At 27.8% G+C, this 21,139-nt stretch overlaps 2 protein-coding genes and 1 long non-coding RNA gene across 4 annotated transcripts; 2 read left to right on the forward strand and 1 right to left on the reverse strand.

Annotated features, from left to right (window-relative positions):
• Positions 1–14: 14 nt before the first annotated feature.
• LOC105431307 (DENN domain-containing protein 1A) lies at positions 15–10,213 on the reverse strand. Of its 2 annotated transcripts, none has more exons than XM_089078170.1 (15): positions 9,899–10,213; positions 9,412–9,567; positions 9,190–9,327; positions 8,978–9,113; positions 8,761–8,814; positions 7,936–8,193; positions 7,162–7,263; positions 6,835–7,062; positions 6,463–6,639; positions 6,303–6,335; positions 6,078–6,132; positions 5,822–6,005; positions 4,668–4,797; positions 2,310–2,972; positions 15–944 (listed from the first exon to the last, which is right to left on the reverse strand). In XM_089078170.1, the coding sequence occupies exons 1-15, from the start codon at positions 9,913–9,915 to the stop codon at positions 528–530; spliced, it is 2,748 nt and encodes a 915-aa protein (XP_088934296.1). In that variant the 5' UTR covers positions 9,916–10,213; the 3' UTR covers positions 15–527. The 2 variants fall into 2 exon arrangements, with proteins under 2 accessions (XP_088934296.1, XP_088934295.1); XM_089078169.1 differs by having other exon boundaries at positions 4,668–4,800; positions 9,899–10,212.
• On the forward strand, positions 3,644–5,238 carry LOC148936507 (uncharacterized). The gene is made up of 2 exons (XR_016139517.1): positions 3,644–4,001; positions 4,626–5,238. It is a non-coding gene; the product is annotated as an uncharacterized LOC148936507 (long non-coding RNA).
• A 1,631-nt stretch (positions 10,214–11,844) lies between the features above and the next one.
• On the forward strand, positions 11,845–20,321 carry ValRS (Valyl-tRNA synthetase). The gene is made up of 18 exons (XM_011645378.3): positions 11,845–12,256; positions 14,143–14,313; positions 14,411–14,538; positions 14,642–14,806; positions 14,918–15,119; positions 15,274–15,562; positions 15,950–16,074; positions 16,209–16,354; positions 16,435–16,642; positions 16,769–16,939; positions 17,040–17,161; positions 17,266–17,374; positions 17,433–17,696; positions 17,772–18,101; positions 18,750–18,905; positions 18,987–19,190; positions 19,286–19,561; positions 19,640–20,321. The coding sequence occupies exons 1-18, from the start codon at positions 12,086–12,088 to the stop codon at positions 19,853–19,855; spliced, it is 3,453 nt and encodes a 1,150-aa protein (XP_011643680.2). The 5' UTR covers positions 11,845–12,085; the 3' UTR covers positions 19,856–20,321.
• Positions 20,322–21,139: the final 818 nt, after the last annotated feature.

Genomic DNA, 21,139 nt, shown 5'->3' on the forward strand with positions numbered 1-21,139 from the left:
TTGAGCAAAATATGTATACAGATATTATAGACTTTTAATACAAAAAATATACAGAGGGAATACAAAAGTATATGCATATTATTCGGCATAAAACATTCTGGGTGACGATTGTGTATAGATAAGATAATTATGATGTGTGATATAGTAAGATAATTATTGACCGATATCCAAATAATTTTATAAATGCAAATGTTTGATGGTAAAGATATCTAAATATATAATAAAAAGTTACGAATGATATATTTACAACTGTAATATGTGTGTGTATGTATATATATATATATATATATATATATATATATATATATATATATATATATATATACTATAGATTCCTTCTATTCTGAACTACTTGTTTTTTATACATTTACTACATGACTACGCAATTACAATGAAAAAACAAAAAAAAATTAGAAGGAAGATTCCAGAATAAAAAAGTGGCTCGGTTCTAACGATTTCAGAATATCGAGATCTATAGTATAGTATTTATGTGCGCGCGCGCGTATGTATACGTGTGTAATTAATATTTACTCAAACTTTGTCCAATTATTTTGTGATTTAATTGCAGATGTACTCAGTGGTAAACTAAATGTGTCCATCGTATCATTAATACTGTTATTACTTTGATTACATGCGGTAGTATTTATTGCAGATACATTATCACCATTAGATAAGCTAAATTTATTAAAATCTATACCATATGCCTGTAATAAATCCATGTCACCCACATTGTCGGAAGTCTTCGGTTTGTCATTTTTTTTGTGTGGTTGTTGAAAATAAGGATATAAAGGATTACTAAGACCTTCACCCATCTCGGGTAGATGTAACGATTGACTCATCTGTTTCGTACTTGAAAATTCTAAAGATGTAGATAGCAGCGGATCGAAATCGTTGTTGCTATTCGTTGAATCTAGTCGTATTAAATCTGGGACCTCAGGAGAATTCTGTAAAAAAAAGACACGATTGTTAATATTATTAATTAAAACAATAATATATAAGAAAAAAACGCGAGTTTTAATTTGCAATATTAAAATATTATTCTTGTAATAATATTGGCTGCATTAGTATATGTACATATATATATTAACACACACACACACACACACACACACACACACACACACACATTATATATATATATATATATATATATATATATATAATTCATGTATATAGCAAACTATTATATTATTTTAATGCATTATTCCAAACATGTGCTTTCCGTTTTTAAAAAAAAATGTTCTGTATATTGTTCTGTATATTAAGAAAAATTATGCAATTTCACATATTCTAAATTGTTCTCAATGTGTCTTTGTTCTTTATCTTTCTTAATAATTATAGTTTTGATCAATAAGTTTATTTTATTATTTTGCGCATAATAATATTATATAAAGTAAAGTTATTTATGAAATAAAGTTATTTATGAAGTAAAGTTATTTATGAAGAAATATTTTATATTTTGACATACATATGTATTTCGACATGTAATATAAAATATCTTATGAATTATCGATTAAGTTTTTACTTTGATACTTTTATGTACGAAATAATTAGAAAAATCCTATTGTGTATATAAAAATTATATAATTTTATTTAAAAAATAGGATGTTGTATTTTATCCCATTTTGACGAGATAATTAGCGGCAATACTTTATCTACCATTTAAAAAGTCTAATAAATTACAGAAACTTTTAAAAAAATTTTCTTCACATTTTTCATAGTTTTGGAGAAAATATTTTGTAACACATACTTTATGAGATAAATATTATGCGGTGATATATACAATAATTCTGTATATACATTTGGAATTAGTGAACATCTACAGCCAATATCAAATTATTAAATAATAATAATTATTTAATAATTTGATATTGACTGTAGATGAAGTACCATACAATTTACCACAGCCAAAGGTTGAGGACATAGACAATACAACGGAAATAATACTATAAATAAGAAGCAATTCTTAGAGAAATAGATTTACCGAGCTTTTTTTTAAATTATTTGATAATTAAATCCTTAGATTTTCTTTATAAAAGCTGAAGACTTTGTTATTAAACTAGATCCTTAATTTGTCAAAATGCTCTAATTGAATGTACGATAATAATTTTATAAAACTAGTATTATATCCATATTAAAAAAATATTAATTTTTCCAACTGTTAATTATTTGTGACTTGTAAATAATAACTCGGTAAATCTGAAATATTTTGATCGTATCTTACGCACTTTGTAGGCCCAACAAACATGAACCACAACTGATATCAAAACGTTTTATAGATATAAAAGATAGTGGACAATGATGTTTACCTTAGCCTGTGCAGAGCAGGATGTAGTATTGAATGGACGTGATAATGGATAAAATTGGGTGGGATACGTCAAAGGAATTGTGAATTGATAAAGTGACGTAGTTTGTTGCAAATAAGTAGGCGAAAATATTCTACTCGTATCGAAAGGATCATCTTCGTTTACCTCATGAAGAAAATTAGATGTTTTAAAGGATTTTTCATAAGACTCATTATTCCACGTATTTGGAATTGAATCGGTATTTGCAAAAATGTCTTTCGAATTGAACTTGCTATTCGAAGATCTTTCTTCAGATGTTGCATTCTCCTTTTTATGGATACACGATGATAAATTAATAGGTTTGACGAAATCATTATTATCTAATTTATATAAAAATTGATTTGGTTGAGCACTTTGATTATATGAGGCAGGAAGTACAGGTAAAGGTGATGTTTCGATCTCTACGATGCCATTTGATTTTGTCGTCAATAAACTCGAAACAGATGATTGATTAACTGGATTATTCGAAGGGGGAGAAGGTCGAGAGGAAGAGGAGAAAGAGGAGCATAAAATTTGCTTTGAAGAAACTTTGCGTGGATTTGTAATGACAGTACTAGGTAGAGGGCCGTGCCGTAAGTGCCCACTCCATGCAGGTCTCAAGCTGTCTAAACTGCGTACTGGTTTCAACTGAAAGTGATGCATGACAGATCTTTACTCTTTTTCTTTTTACAAGAAATTAAACTAATTGATACAAATTATAGCTACGAAAATAACAAAAATCATATCAAAAATTATATTGATAGTCAAAGAGTAATAATGTTTTTCTATCGACTTTCAATAGCCTTATATAATAAGTTTATTTATGACAAGTTTATTTATTTAAAATCAGAATCATTGTGGCTCATATATACATGTATACATACAGAATATAACTTAAATAACGTCCACTAATTATATAGCATTATTTCTTGTAAAAAATTAAATCGAAAAATCCTGAACCATTTTTTTCTATAATACTTAATAAAGCAATAATTACTGAATAAAGCTATACCGTGAATTGTGTATTCACGCACACTACCAGGCGCATAGCTTACTGACGTACATACTGTCTGAAGCCCGACACTGATTGGATTATTCGGTAATTATTTACTGCTATTCTTAATGCTTTATTAAGCATTATAGAAAAAAAATAGTTCAGGTACTTTTCGACTTATTTTTTTACAAGGCATAACGTGATATAGTTATGATCGCTAAGTTATCCTGTGTATGTATGTATGTATGTATGTATGTACATATGTACATATGTAGTTAATGATATAGAAAATGACATAAAATAAAATACATAAATATTTAATAAAACAATTAATGTCCGTAAAGAAACATCGTTAACGTTATCAGTTATTAATTCAACTTGTCTAAGTAATTAATTTATTTAATCAACTCGATATCTAAATGATAAAATAGATAAAAAAATGTTAAGAATAATACAAAATAATGAAAAAGTATACGATGATGATTCAAGCATGCACATTTTTCTAGGAATTAAACATGTCTATGCGTACATCTAATATCTCATTGGACATAACTTATGAGAACATGCTATATGTATGCTGCCTTATCTCACATTGGACATGAAAGTAATAAAATTGCTTAAAACATTAATAAACGATTCATAAAAAGCAACAGAGATTTATATGATTAATGCATGACAAACAGGTAATTTAATAATGAAAAAATTGATAATGAATTAAATTTGTTTACATCATGTTAAATATTCTTTGCTATAGGGCCAAATGTTAAAAACTTAGAAATATATGTAATTATAAAAAAATATAAATACAAATAGCTTTTTATTTATAAGTATATACTAATGTGCATAAATTTGATTTCTCCAAATGACTTGACTTGTCACATGTGTAATAATAATTGTCAGTAATAATATAATAAGAAAAATAATAAATGATTTTTCGTTTCATGTTTTCTTTTTTCTTCTCACTAATCTAGATTAAATGTTTTATTCTTGTATAAATATATAATTGTATTTCTACATAAATATATAATCACATATCCAATAAAAAATACATTACATACTATAGTCCTTGGCTATCGAATTGGGACCACATGCAGAAATTTTATTTTTCTAATTATAACGCTATATCATAAACATTCAATTAGCTTTTTATTAGGTACTATTTGTTATAGACATATACAGATGTAAATATATATAAATCAAAGGCTTGGTTTATATGATTATAATTTGAATATCATAATGTAAACTAGATCAGTATATACTTATAATTGTTGATAACACTGTAATTATCCTTTTTGTTTAAATTACAGAATAGTAATGTACAAATGTTATATAATCTAAAAAAAACTTACCGTTCTATCTACTGGCGGTGTATTTGGGAATATCACATCTCGAAGTTCATGCATAAGATCTATATTTATATGCTCCAATGGAGAATCTGATTCTTCGGGAGAACTAGGACTTAAAGGTGAATATTGTTTTCTACTGCAACATAAATATATAGATTCTTAAATACACACACACACACACACACACACACACACACACACACACACACACACACACACACACACACACACACACACACACACACAGACATGTACACGCACACGCATACATATAAATTAAAACAAAGTAAATACAAGCTATTATTTATTTATTATATATTTATTTATTATATATTTATTTGTTATATATTTCCTGAAAGTACACATAATAGCAAAAAATATTTTAGATAAAAGTTGTAGAGTTTCGAAAAGACAATATGATTATTGAGTGTATTCGGTAGATGAATCCAGAAGTACAACTATTTATTGAATGCTTAGTGAGCAGTTGTACTTCTGCACGCAATGCAACCGCTTAATAAGTGCAGTTAATTGAGATTAAAACATACTTTTAAATTTATGTTAAATATATAAAAATGAAGTTAAAATAAAGTGCGCAATGAGCTCTCATTGAATACATCCAGAAATACAATCGCTCATTGAAAAACACAGTTTAATGAGTTTTTGCATTTGATATCTTTTTAGGTATAAAAGAATATATCAATCAGATACAAGAGTTCATTAAGCACTGAACAATTGTGCTTCTAGAATGCATCCATTATTGAATGTGTTCATTAGATTCTTTGTGTTGTTGTATTTTAAATAATATAAATAAAAAAAAAAAATATATATATATATATATAGACTATTTCCTTATACAGTGTTTCAAAGTGAAGATTAATTGCTCGGAAGATTGGGGTCAAAAACAAGAAAAATATTGAATGAGTTTAGATTCGGATGAATATAGATATAAATATAGTGCTAGAAATGCATATTATTAAGTTAGGCATTTTATGTTATAATTTATTGTTAAAATTCAAATTGTTTGAATTTCAAATTGTTTTACACACACCACACACATACACACACACACCCCGCGCGCGCGCGCGCGCGCACACACACACACACACACACACACACACACACACACACACACACACACCGCGCGCACACACACATACCTCGTATCAGTAAAATTACTATTCCGCAAACGTAAATCCTTTCGATAACTAGTTGTCGCTGATATTCCATTTGGAGATTTTGGTGGAGACGTAAATTCAATAGGTCTTCTATCTAATGTAGGTGAGCTAGGGGCCGATCGTGGTTGATGAAATCTCATATTCATTTCACTTCTATTAGATCGTCCTGTTTTCCAAAAATATTTACAAATAAATATTTAATATCAAATAATAGTATAAAAATTATAAGAAATCATACCTTTCCATTTTAATCCTTTATATGCTGTTTTCATATCTTTACCTTTATCTTTCACCTGTTAATATTGATATGTATGGTAAACACATTTCTTTCATTCATATCAATTATTATTATTATTATATATTCTAATATCAAATGATATAGAAAGTTATAAATAATATTCAAAAATATCAATAAAATAAAATATTCATGTAATATATAAAAAATAATGGATTTTAAACTTACTGATTTAACGGCGTATTTTACTGCTGGATTGGCCTGCAATCGAAGTTAGCAGAATAATTGAAAATTATTTTACTTTCTTTTATAATAAAAGCAGATAGTAGATGTTGAAGATAAACTACATGATATTCTTCAATCTAACTGAAATGCTAATATAACATGCCTTATCTTTTACACTCCGAAAAAAAGCAGAGCTTTCTTTTCGCATAGCATAAGTCCATTCCTTATACTGCTGCATAAATTTACTACTCGATTTAGCTGAATAACTGCAGGCTTCCATTTCAAACTCATCTGAGAAACCAAGTCCTGAATTAAGCATGTTTAATCTTTCTTCTATAAACTGAAAATATCCAGTATTTTTATTATATATATTATATTTATGTGTGTGTAATATATTAGTAATATATTATATATTATATTATATATTATATTATAAGCATATTTTGTGTGTATGTGTTGCATGCGCGCATATGTAATATACTATTATATCACATCAAGTCTTATACTATATATTTATATCCTATAACACACTTACTTGTTGAAAAATTTGTAATTCCAACATTTTTCGTAAAAAGGGTTGCATAGAAGATGGCCTACTTTCAACAAATGCATTTTGATTGAACGTAATACGTTCACCCTGCTGTAATGTTAATGCTTCTCTATAGCCTGCAGTTAATTGTACCAATGCACGCAGAAATGCCCTTGATACACCATCTCCAAGAAGAGCTGGTCTATTGCGTAATGCTTTTTTCAAATTCGTCACCTGTAACATAAAAACTTTTTATTTTATTATTTAAGACATATGTTAATCCTTAAAGATACATTATTCTATTATGCCACAGCAGTATGTCCTTTTACGCACTACATCTTGAGGTAGAGACGCCAGATCTTGAAACGGTGATTGAATTGTATTATTATCTGCATCTAAAATAACGACTTCTCCTAAATCACTTTTAGGTACTTTCTGCAAAAATATATAAATGTTTTATATACATAAACAAACAGATACATATGTATGTGTACTCACATAAATATCATGTATTTATGTACATACATACACACATATGCACATGCATATGCACATATATATACCTAAGAAAAGGATGAGTTGAAACAACTTGATAAACTCATTCTTTCGCATAATCATAGTGAATTATCTAATTGTTTCAGGTGCAATAAAATCAAATAATTATAATTATAATAAGTAATCAAATAATTATTCTATTATAGTCCTTCTAAAGAAAGAGAAATTGAATACATATACATATATATAAATTGAATATGTATATATATATATATATATATATATATACAAAGTATTAAAATTTCATTTGCCCATTTATCACATCATATTAAAATTTCAATAAATTCAAAATGATTTTTATGTGTTTAATTAAATCAATTGTACAATTTTATATTCTCTTTGAAACCCTGTAATTTCTAAAATTTTTTGTACATAACGAATTTAACTTTTGACATAATAAAAATGTCATTTTTGAGTCATCCAATGAATAAATGTGTATGCATGTCGTATATGTACGCGCACATATGCATATGTATATATACAAAACATTATATAAAGATATGTTTTTAAAGAATAATATGTTCAAGAGAAAATAAATTTTCTGTGTAATACCTGAAGCGTTGGTGTAGGTACTCCAATCAGGAATGGCATAGGTGCTAATAGATAATCTATCAATGATAACGGTAGGACAGGTATATATATATGTTGCCAAATCATTGGATAAATTAAAGCATTGCATGCTTGTACACACGCACTCAACCTCGATAGACGTTTTGAAATAAAAATAATACGGCGTTCATATAACATAGATGCAAATATAATCATCATATTGTGCGAATCTACAGCACTATAATATTCAGTCAAGTTTCTCTAAAATAATAAAATCACTTCAGAGATATTTGTTAATAATTTTATGGTCTAAATCAATGCTTGTCATAATGTGCAACTTTCAGTTGATTTTCCTAGTAAACACCTACTGCCTCCCTTTACTTCTTGAGGCCATAGTAATTGGCCAATAGATAATTAGTTATAAGTCGCGCGGTATTCCCACATCAGATTAGTCCCTACTAAATACTACTATATATTATATTATTAAAATATAAAAATATATAAATATTTTCAACAATTATGTAAAGTTGACCAATAAATTTGTCATATTATTTAGCAGACCATAATTTCCTCATAAAAAAATTATATTAACCAAATTTGCTATAAATTAGAAGGTATAAGCGTTTCTGAAGCAAAGCATCGCATAACTTAACACTGATCTTTGTTGATCTATCACCATCAGCTCAACAAGTAAGGATATGTATTCACTACAAAAATCAACCAAAAGTGTACATTTTGGCACAAGCACTGGTTTAGTTAGATTTCTAATAAATCATTTTAATGTATAAAGTTTTCAAATAAAAAGTATTAATTATATTTATTACTTACATTTTCGGGAATACTAGGCAGTTGAAACTGTTTTGGACTTTGACAAATAAAATTCTGAAAACAATAAAATGTTTTTAATATGATGAAAATGGTTTTCATCATAAAAATTTAAAAGAAAAACTATATGAAAAACTACATAAAAAATATATCAAATTTATTCTATTAAATATATTTGTCAATTTGACAAATATCATAACAGAATTCTATAACAATTTACCATTGTAGAATTTGGTAAAGGAATAGATATAGAATTTCCAGGTACTGGAACTCCACAAGTATATATACTTTCAAGAAACTTCCACAAATCTTCTCCACTGGCATTGCTAGTTAAAGATGCAATATGATTCAACAATCTAGAGAAAATGCAATTTAATATTATAATCCATTTTGGATAAAATATAAAAATATTCAATTAATATTTCTTCTAACTTATAAAATGTTTCATGCCACGGAAGTGCACTCAAGACTACTAAAGCTGTTTTTGTTTTAGGATCATGACGACAGAATCCAAAAGTCCATTTTGAATCTATGCTAGTGAGCACGAATGAAAAATGTTGCACCAACAAACTAAAACAAGAAAAGTACAATAGAGAAATATTACAATAAAAAGAAAGTAAAAATTTATAACTTGTATAAGTAATATTAATATACTTTTCAAATTCGCAAGGATATGCGAATTTAGGAACAGATTTAAGTATCTCTTCATCTGAAAAGCAGTTGGGATATTTCTGGAGTATCCAAGCTGGCTTTTCTCCTAGTGGCGCAGCTATCTCACAAAAACATTCAAAAAGTTGCTTAACATTTTCCCTAAAAATATATATAAAAATACTAATACTTAGGCAATTTGATTAAAATGCAACATATGAACTTTGAAGGTATTATGAGAATTTATAAAAACTTTTGAAGTAATTGTTTCTTATTAAATCATAATATTGACAAAATTGTTATATTTTTATATATTGTTATATTTAAAATTCTATGTATAAAAAAATATAATATGTTTTGAACAAAACAAAAATATTTAGTATTGCGAAATCATCTAACCATAATGCACAAAAAATTATGTTCTCGCCTGATCTTAAAAAAAGAATTTATATCAAAATATGGGATTTTCTAGAATAAAGGAAAGCAGACTTACCTCAATCTAGATCCCATGATATTAGCTAAAAAAACATAAATAATCCGTATGATCTTGACGTCTATACGTCATCGTAATACATGACGATAATGTATTCCATTCGAACGATTTTTAAAAAAAGCTTTGTAGCTGCATGTCACATTTGGTCGTTTTTATCAATCAGCAATCGTAATATTTGCGAATTTCGTGCTTCTGTTTTTTTCTTTCTCCTATTACCAAATTCTAAGTAAACTGTACAAAATTACACACACGTCGTCTATCGACACAAAATCAAGGCAGCAAATTCACATACGTGCACTGATATATAAACTGTGTGTTCTAGAATTCATTGCCACTATTGAAAATCTATAGTTTATGTAGTTAACATATACTGTACATACATTATTAGTTGAAAGTAAGACTTGTTCTACGATACGTCGCATGTCGGTGTCACAAGCTACAAGTCACAAGAATTAACCAATCACAGACTTAGTTTACACTTAGTCGTCCAATCCCGGTTTACTTCAAAAGGAAATGGATTTAGGGAGCGTTCACATCGGATTGATCTTCGCTAAGAAAAGAAGAGGATTAAAGTGGATCGAAATTAATTCACTTACACTTAAGAAATATTACTTCATTCCGAAGTGAATCGAGATTGAATGGTTGGGTGCAAACTAAGTCATAGATGAATGTGGAGAGAATACTTGATTGTGATTGATTGGTCCATTCTTACAGGACCACGACCTACGACACTGACACACGACGCATTGTAGAACAGGCCTAAAGACCATAACCGGCAACCGCAGCCGGGCAATCACTAGTCTGATATGGCCTTGAGATCATTGCACGTAAATCCCGGTCTACAATAAGTGATTTAAGCCTTAAACCATACAAAATTGACCAATCATAGTCGATTATTCTCCTATTTTTCGACTATGATTCATCCATTTCTTATGGGTCAAGGCTTAAATTATCTATTGTAGACTGGGACTAAAAAAATTTTAATCATAAGACGTAAGCAAATTGACCAATTACGGTCGATTATTTTTGAACCGTAATGAGAATAAGCGAATAACTTCTGGTCAACTTATTTACAACTTTATATTTACTTTCTTATTTTTTAATTACGATTAAAATCTTTTCACATCAATAACCTTAAGTATAATGATATTTTTTGTATTTATTTGTGTCCATAAAACTTCAGTTAAGATTAAGGGTTTATCCAGACAAACTTGCATTGCAGCATATTTTCTTTATATGCATAAGGAAAATTATCCAATCGCATTTTACATAAGTCCTTATGATAGAAATGCGATTTAGTAATTTTCCTTATGTATATGATTATATTTCTATGCAAGTTTGTTTGGATAGACCTTTCCTCTCAGTTTAATATTGATTGATTTTTACAAACACTCCAACGATTGTGTATCTTAAAACGAGGTGAAGACTACAAAAGGAAATTTATTAGCTTTCGACGTATGAAGTTATAGATATTCTAGAATATCTGAATTTCCTCATTTTTGTAATTTTTACCTTGCTTCAAGATACACAATTGATTCCCAGGAAGTCAATTGTGTACTTGAAGCAAGGTGAAAATTACAAGGTGAAAAGTGAGGAAATTTACTAGCTTTCGACATAGGAAGTTGCAGATACTCTAGTGAATTTCCTCACTTTTGGATGCTTTCCATTCAGTGACACAAGTCGACACAAGTATCATTTTGTCCTTGTTAATCATTAAAAGCCAAGAAAGATATAACTCAGACTTGTGTCGACTTGTGTCGCTAAATGGAAAGCACCCCCCCTTATCATTTCCACCTCATTTGAAGATACACACTCGACTCTCAGAAGACATATCTAGTTCTAAGATCTCTGACCAATTGATTTCCCGAATAGCGCTAAATAGCAAGCTTTTCGAACGCAGTCGTGATTGCTGCCAATCACTTGCCAAGTACGACACGTGCTTGTGATATATTCACTAGCTCACTAAGAAGATACTTGCGCACTGAGATCTCAATGTGAAATTATCCACAAATCTTGCAACACTGGCTACAAATTAGCCGCAAATCATTTTAGGTATCGTTGCATTTAGATGTCATAGTTAACTGTATCGTTGTTGCATTTGCCGTGTCTCCATTTCGTAAGTTGGTTGAGTGTAAAATAGCAAATAAATGTATAAAAATTTCTCGTAAAAGAAAAAAAAATAAGAAAATGGTCAATTCTAAAAATGACGCGGCGACCGCGACTGTAGAAAATGATCCGCCGAAAACAGCCAAGCAGTTGCAAAAGGAGGCCAAGAAATTGGCCAAATTGGAGAAATTTAAACAAAAGCAGGAGAAAAGGGAGACCGAAAAGCCGGGGAATGTAAAAGAAAAAACAGAAGTAAGTTTAGGCCGATGTTAAATACTTAAATTTGATAAAGAGTATGCAAAGAATATCGATATCTTTATTACCCATATGGAACTTCATTAAATAGCTTTCACATAAATCTAGCACTAATTGTTCGCGAATCAGCCTTGTCTTGTCTACATTATTCTAATTAAATCTGCGAATACTGCGTTTAAGTGTGTTTATTCTGGCAGAGTTAGGTTAAAAATTTATTTGATTAATTGTCTGGTCTGAATGTTCAACTTTAAATTTATCTCATTCAAATCTTAATATTTAGAACACAGCAAATTTATCGATTTACATCAAAGTTTACTACAAAAATTAAAGATTAAATTGACTGAAATTGACTAGAATTTTTTTCAATTTTTTGATTTTAAACACTCTGCATTGACGCAAAATAAAAATATTCATTAATCTTTCTGTTTTCTAAAAATTTTAATATATACTAATTTTAATATATACTACATTAATTTTCACTTATAAAGTATCATAAAGTATGAAACATTTTTTATATATATGATTGCTGTGTTCTACAAAATTACAGAATTGTATTATCATTTGTAGCAATTATTTATACATACATTTATACAAGATGATTATCTCACTTAATCATGTTATCATCTATGTTATTCATAAGCTATTTGTTTTATCAACAAATGTTTTAAATAAAAATTACTATTAAGGGGGTACATAATACAGACAAATATATTTATTATATTTATTATATTAGATGATTGTTTGATAATTAGATATCAAATAGTCTAATAATCGTTGCTATAAGCAATTCATCTAGCCATTCTATGAAGTGACTAATAAAGTAAATTTAACCATTTTTTTTTACAATTAAAAAGAAGTTAAAAAGTTATAAGAAGAATTATACATACATTTTATTTTCATGTTACAATAATCATTTATATACAATATAAAACAGATTGTTTCTTGATAATGCAGAAATATTTATGTTTTATAGCATTTATAAGTAGTAAGTATTATATAGATTTTTCATTTTTAGAAATTTAAGCCTTTTTATTATTTATTTCAGTAATTATTGATTTAATTTTATATATTTACTTTTTTCTCTTTTAAATTTTAAAGCAAAATAACTAGGTTGTTTAAAATAATTTATAATTTATGACCTTTTCATATTGAGACAAGATATAAGAAATGTTGGATTATATGTTCTTGATAACATATAACTTTTGAAACATATAAGACATATTATACATGAAACGTATAATTATTGAATAATTTAGTTTGGTCAAATTAAGTATGTTACTTCATGTGTAACATTTATGGCATTATTCAAGTATAATAAAAATATAATAGAAATATAAGAAATAGTTAAAACAAATTGTACACGTTGAAACATATATATATGTGTACGTATATACATATGTATCTATATATGCATATATATATGATATATTGATCTAACAGATTTATATAACATTACATATAACACAAATATATAAAAAACATTTAATTTTGACAAAGTTTGTATCATAACAAAATATATTATTCCTTATAATTAGCTTAATTTTGCTTAATTTTTTGTGTAATTTAGGTCTAATTTTACAAATTTATTCATTTAACTTTTCAAGATTTGAACTATTAAGATATGCAAATACTTATATTTGAATAATTAGTTAATAATTATTTCAAAAATTTAGATATTGATATTTTTATAATTTTTGATTTTTATATTTATAAATATTTATATAATGTTTATTTCGTGAAAATAAATGTTCTTATATGTTTTATTGATGATAAATATTAAAAGAAGTATTAATTTATACAATAGTTATAAAGTAGAGAAAGATATACTTTGCATGTTATAATTTGCATAATATATAGAATTTAATTTTATTAATATATTTTAGAAAAATGATAATAAGAAAGATACTAAATTAATTTTGTATACTATTGATACACCACCTGGAGAAAAGAAGGATATCACATGCCCAATGCCAGATACATATAGCCCACAATATGTAGAAGCTGCATGGTATGCTTGGTGGGAAAAGGAAGGTTTTTTCAAACCAGAATATGGAGTATGTAAATTGAAAATATAAAACATAAAAATTTAAATATACATAATTATATTAAAATACATATGTATTTGTATACACATAAAAATCCTATTTTTAGAGGAAAGATATATTAGAGGAAAATTCAAAAGGAAAATTTATAATGATAATACCACCACCGAATGTAACTGGTTCTTTGCATCTTGGACACGCTTTAACTAATGCTGTAGAAGATGCTATTACCAGATGGTATAAATATTGTATAAATCTAAAACATAAGCTGACATTTTGAAAAGAATTATGATATTTTTAACTATATATATAAATATTGTTTATGATTATATTTATTTAGGAATCGTATGAAAGGCCGTACAACACTCTGGAATCCAGGTTGTGATCATGCAGGTATTGCCACTCAAGTGGTTGTAGAAAAAAAACTCTGGAAGGAAGAAAAGAAATCTCGTCATGATATTGGTAGAGAAGAATTTATAAAAAGAATATGGCAGTGGAAGCATGAGTAAATATAAAATTATAAATGAGATGTCAAACAACTTATATAATTATATGAAAAAAACATAATGTGATATATAATATTTAATTAGGTTACCTATTTCGAAATATTTTGCAGAAAAGGCGATAGAATTTATTCGCAATTGAGGAAAATTGGTGGTTCCTTTGATTGGAGCCGTGCTTGTTTTACAATGGATTCTAAATTATGTAAAGCGGTAACAGAAGCATTTATACGCTTACATGATGAAGGTATTATCTATCGCAGCAATCGTTTAGTAAATTGGTCATGTGCTTTGAAAAGTGCGATTTCTGATATTGAAGTGAGTATAATGTGTGTGTATGTGGTGATGTGTGTGTGCGTGTGCGTGTGCGTGCGCGCGTGTACATATATACAATTTAACAAATATACATTAAAATATAAATTAATAAAATTAATTTGAAAATTCATATTGAAAATATATTTATTTAAATAAGGTTGATAAAATGGAATTAAATGGTCGGACTCTGCTTTCTATACCTGGCTATGAAAAGAAAGTAGAATTTGGTGTTTTGATATCTTTTGCTTATCAACTTTTCAATTCCAAAGATAAAATAATTGTAGCAACCACTCGTATTGAAACTATGTTGGGAGATACTGCTATTGCAGTACATCCAAAAGATAGTAGATATATGCAATATATTGGAAAATATGTGCAGCATCCCTTTTGCAACAGGCATATACCCATTATAGCTGATGAATTTGTCGACATGGAATTTGGCACTGGTAAATAAATGGTGGACTTAAAATCATAATAGTGTAAATCAGAAATTTTGGAGCATAAATTATTTATGTTCGTCTTCTGATAGTAATTTTATAAGTATCCTCTATTTAATGTTACAAAATCGTCAAATGTTAATGCATTTAAATAAATAAAATAAAACGCACTGGTATTTAAGAAAGATTGATAATGGATCATGATATCATGATAATCACAACAATTTTGAAAAAAATAGTGAAAATCTCAATATAAACGGTATTATTTTTAATTATCAGGTTGACTGATTTGCACTAAGTAATTTGATAAATCAGCAAGAGCTATGATTAAAAGCTATTGTGAAAGTAACATAGTATCATGCAAGCAAGTCAAGGATAACAAAACTATTTTTTTAGGTGTTGTCAAGATTACGCCAGCCCATGATCCGAATGATTATGAAGTTGGAAAAAGGCACAATTTATCATTTATCAATATTTTTGACGATAATGGAAATGTTATTGGAGACTATGGAGAATTTACAGTATGATATATTTATTCTTGTGTAAATAATTATAGAGAAAATTTTATTGAGTTATTATTTTGATCAGGTTTTGAGATCAGATCTGAAATTAAACAAATCGAAATAAATGTACATAAGTTAAATATTAATTACAGGGAATGAAAAGGTTTGAAGCCCGAGTGGCTATTATTAAAGAAATGAAAAAAAGAAATCTATTAATTGATATAAAAGATCATGCAATGGTAATACCCATATGTAGTCGATCGAAGGATGTTGTTGAACCTCTTATAAAGCCACAATGGTAAATAAATGTATCGCATCTATTGTTATATTTGTCAAATGTTTTTTTAAGAAACATCTGATATATTCTTGCACATATAGGTATGTCAAATGTGACGAAATGGCTGCTAAAGCCAGAGAAGCAGTAAGTACGGGTGAATTGAAAATTATTCCAGAACAATTTAAGAAAACTTGGTATATTTGGATGGATGGTATCAGAGATTGGTGCATTTCGCGACAACTCTGGTGGGGTCATCGCATTCCTGCCTATGCAATTAAGTTTATTAGTTCATACATGAACACTGAACAGGTAATTTTTTTATATTATAATTTTATAATTTTTTTCCGATAAATAATTTAGAGATTATAACTTTTTTTATAATCAAATGATCGGAATACATAGTTTTATATATAATGAGTTAAAAATGTCATGTAGATAAATGAATATTGGGTGAGTGCACATTCTGAAATTGAGGCCAAAGAAAAAGCAGCCAGGAAATTGGATGTTAACGTAAAAGATATTATTGCAGAGCAAGATCCTGATGTATTAGATACTTGGTTCTCTTCTGCTCTTTTTCCATTTTCCATTTTTGGTTGGCCTGATGAAGTATGTATATTGTATATTAAATTGTTTAAGAAATAAAATTATTAAGTTTATAAAATAAAAAATAAAAAACATAGTTTTTATATTAGGGCACGTTTTTCAGACTCCTGAACTCAAGGTATTTTATCCAGGTACTTTATTAGAAACTGGCCATGATATACTTTTCTTTTGGGTTGCCAAAATGGTTTTTATGGGCCAAAAGTTATTAGGACAGTTGCCCTTCAAGTATGTTACAAATGCATTTATTATTATCCATAGCGTTTTCTGAATTTAAAGAAATAAAATATATATCTTTTATAAAAGTATTGAATTTTTTTTTTTTTGTAAAGGGAAGTATACCTACATGCAATGGTGAGAGATGCACACGGAAGAAAAATGAGTAAATCTTTGGGAAATGTAATAGATCCTATGGATGTAATTAAAGGAATATCTTTAGAAGTATGTATGAATAATTTTATATTTTTTGTGATATTTTTAAATCAAAAGTTTTTTCCAGGATCTCCAAAAACAACTGTTAGATTCGAATTTAGATTCAAAAGAATTGGAAAGAGCTTGGGAAGGTCAAAAGCGTGATTATCCACAAGGCATTCCAGAATGTGGAACAGATGCTTTGCGATTTGCTCTCTGTGCTTATACTACTCAAGGACGAGATATAAATCTTGATATACTTCGTGTACAAGGATATAGATTTTTTTGTAACAAAATATGGAATGCTACAAAATTTGCACTCACTCAATTTAAATATGATATAAATAATATGGTAAATTTTAATTTTATATCATTCATTTTTTTATTTTAAAGATTTAATTATATAACTTAAATTTTTTGATACCAGAAATATAATGCTAATTGTATTAACGTGATTGGAGATGGCAAATGGTATCAGTGGGCTTTGAATGAATTATGCGTACAGGAAGCACTGAATAATTACTTAGCAGATTATCCATATCTCAATGGTTACACACCTTCACAACTTGACGCGATGGTTCACCAATCATTAAAGGAATTAAGCATTGACTTTGCAAATCATTTGCATATTAAACGTTGGTATAATCATCTCGCAACATTTACAGATGAAGAAAAGGCCACTTTTTGTGCAGAACAAAATAAAATAATACCAAAATTTGCATATAAATGTCAAGAAAATAATGATGACACATTTGAGGTAAAGTATTATCTCTAAAGTATTAGTATACAGGATATATACTTATAATTCATCTCTTATAAGCAAATAAAATAAGCAAATGACTAAGTTCTTTATTATTTTCGCGATTCTTTTTGCAATAATTAATGAAAAATTAAGATTTGCAAATAAATATGCGGCAAGAGCCATTGCAAGATACAGGAAAGAGACAATCTAATATTGTACAGTATCTGTAGTTGCTATTGTCATTAGCGAAACACATTTTCAAATCATTTTATCGCCATTTTGCCTTCTAGCCAATAATGACTGCGCCTAATGTTGGGCTATTTTCACGCTGATGCATACTTATTTTCGGATATCTATAGATTAGATCTTTTTGGCTGAATTGGTTGTCCTACTTTACAATTTATCCTTCTTTCTTTCTTTATACTGGAAGAAGAAAGATAAACTCTGAACTAGTTTTTTTAGTTCAGCTGAAAAGAACAGACCTTATTATTTTTTCATTAATTACGAAAATTGCAAAATGATAGAGGATTTTTCTGTTCAATTTGACTTACTTGCCACTAGAGGCAATCCACAAATTATGAGACATTTTATAAGTAACATTTATTTATAATTTAAAAAAAACAACTTTACTTCTTTGTTCATAATCAATTATTAATGTTATAGCTAACTGGAAAGGAAACAAATATAGATTTGTGGATGTTATCACGAACTAGTTACGCTGCTATAACTTGTAACAAAGCGATAGAACAATATGACTTTGCATTAGCTACTTCTACCTGTTATAATTTATGGTTATATGACTTATGTGATATTTACTTGGTTAGTAATAATTTTTTAATATATGTTATATATTTTAAGATAGAAAAGTAAATATTTCACACACAACAATTTTCATTCTAGGAATATCTCAAACCAATATTTCAAAGTAAAAATAACATGGCTAAATTAGCGGCTCAAAAAGTATTATTAATCACGCTGGATATAGGATTGCGTTTATTGAGTCCATTTATGCCATTTATAACAGAAGAGCTTTATCAACGGTTACCTCGTAAAAATCTAATATATCCAAGTATATGTGTTAGTCCATATCCAGATGGTAAAGAAGTAAGTTATTATGATATTCTTATAATTTTGATAATAAATTGTGATTAAAGTATCCATGATTGCAACACTAATGTAATTCATGTAATGTATTTTAGTGTTGTTGGAGAAATCAAGAAATTGAAAAGGACATTGAATTTGCGCAAAAAATAATTAAGAATATACGATCCGCTCGCGCGACTTACAATTTACCTAATAAAATGAAAACAGAAGCGTATATTGTGTGTTGCGATCCAGCTTTAAAGGAAATGATTGTCCAATATAAAGTATTCATAGAAACTCTTGCATATTCTATTCTTAATATGGAGAAACCACCTATAGGATGTGCTATTATCACCATAACTGATAAAGTTCAAGTATATCTATTACTGAAGGTAATTAATATACACATATCTATTTTTACTTTTTGTTATATACAGTCACATATTAAAATATAAATATATTTTATGTAGGGTTTAATTGATCCAAAGAAAGAATTAGAAAAGCTACAAAAAAAGGAAGAACAGCTGCTTGAGATTATACAAAAGTTGAAACAGGATTTAGCTATACCTAATTATGATATAAAGGTACCCCTTGATGTTCAAAAAAATAACAAAGAAAAATTAACGAATAGTGAAGGCGAATTACAAAGAATAATTGATGCAGTAATGGTTTTACAAACTATATAGAAATTAAATTCGTAGCAAATTTTTAAAATACTGAAATTACTATCTATAATTATGTAAGTCATTTATTTAATGATTTATTTATTAGTGACCCATTTATTGAATTAATAGAATATACAATTTAGTTAGAAATTATGCTTTCTTTTTAAGATTATATTCGAATTAAATATCAAGGATGCACCACTAAAGTGGTAATATGCAAATAATTGAAAAATATTTCATAACAAGCTAATTCTATAATCTCTTAATATAAGCCTTTGAACTAACATCACTTTTTAATGCATTGTTTTATAAATGTTTTCTAATATAAACTGGCATTATAAGAAGTTCTTTAGATTTTCAAAAATCTATATTTTGTACTTGATAAATAGTATACTTATTTATTACATCCAGAAATACAATGATCTATTTAACAATTAATTTTATTAACAATCGAAGAAAGCTAATAAAATTATTCAATTTTTTTTTATTATGATCTATTAATAAGTCCCCAATGTTGAGTATACTGTGTAAATATTGCACAAGTGGAATACTTAGTATTCTTATATTCATTCTTGCTTTTTCATTTATTAACAATGATCAGCTGATGATCAGAATAGTCATGTGAAGTGAAAACAGAGAGCTAAGGACCGAGACACACGCTTTTGCATAAGGCATAACGCATAATGCATAAGAGAATCAACCAATCAGAGTTTCATTTTCATTATCGATGTAAAAATGGAGAATTATGATTACTTCATTTTCTTATGCATTATGCAGAAATGTGTGCGCCTGGCCTAAGATTGAGACTATTTTAAGTGAAAAAAATTTATTAAATTCATTCGACTTCATTTTCAACTTTTAATCCCGATCTACGATAGGTGATTTAAGCCGTAAGTTGAATATCGTAAGTGGAATAGACAAACTTTGGTTGGTCAATTTACTTAAAACTAATTTTTTTAATTAAATTTTTTTCATGTAAAATAGTTTTAGCTATAAGAAATTAATCAATAATAGTCGATTATTCTCCTGTTCTTTGACTATGATTCGTCCATTTCTTATGGCTTAAATCATCTATTGTAGACCGGGACTTAAAGTTAAGACTAAGATCGAAGCACACCTTAATGTGATTTGTCGATTAAGGCTGGATCCTCATGCAGACACGGGCGCTTTAACACAGAGCGCTAATTGGTGAAAAATGAGTGGTGAGAGTAAATAGTACTTACTATTCACCAATTAGCGCTCTGTGTTAAAGCGCCGATATCTGCATGAAAATCCAGCTTAATTTATTATCAAAATTGCTAATAG

This window comes from Pogonomyrmex barbatus, unplaced genomic scaffold (genome assembly GCF_055798465.1).
Source record: "Pogonomyrmex barbatus isolate J1 unplaced genomic scaffold, ASM5579846v1 scaffold21, whole genome shotgun sequence".
Classification (NCBI taxonomy): domain Eukaryota; kingdom Metazoa; phylum Arthropoda; class Insecta; order Hymenoptera; family Formicidae; genus Pogonomyrmex; species Pogonomyrmex barbatus.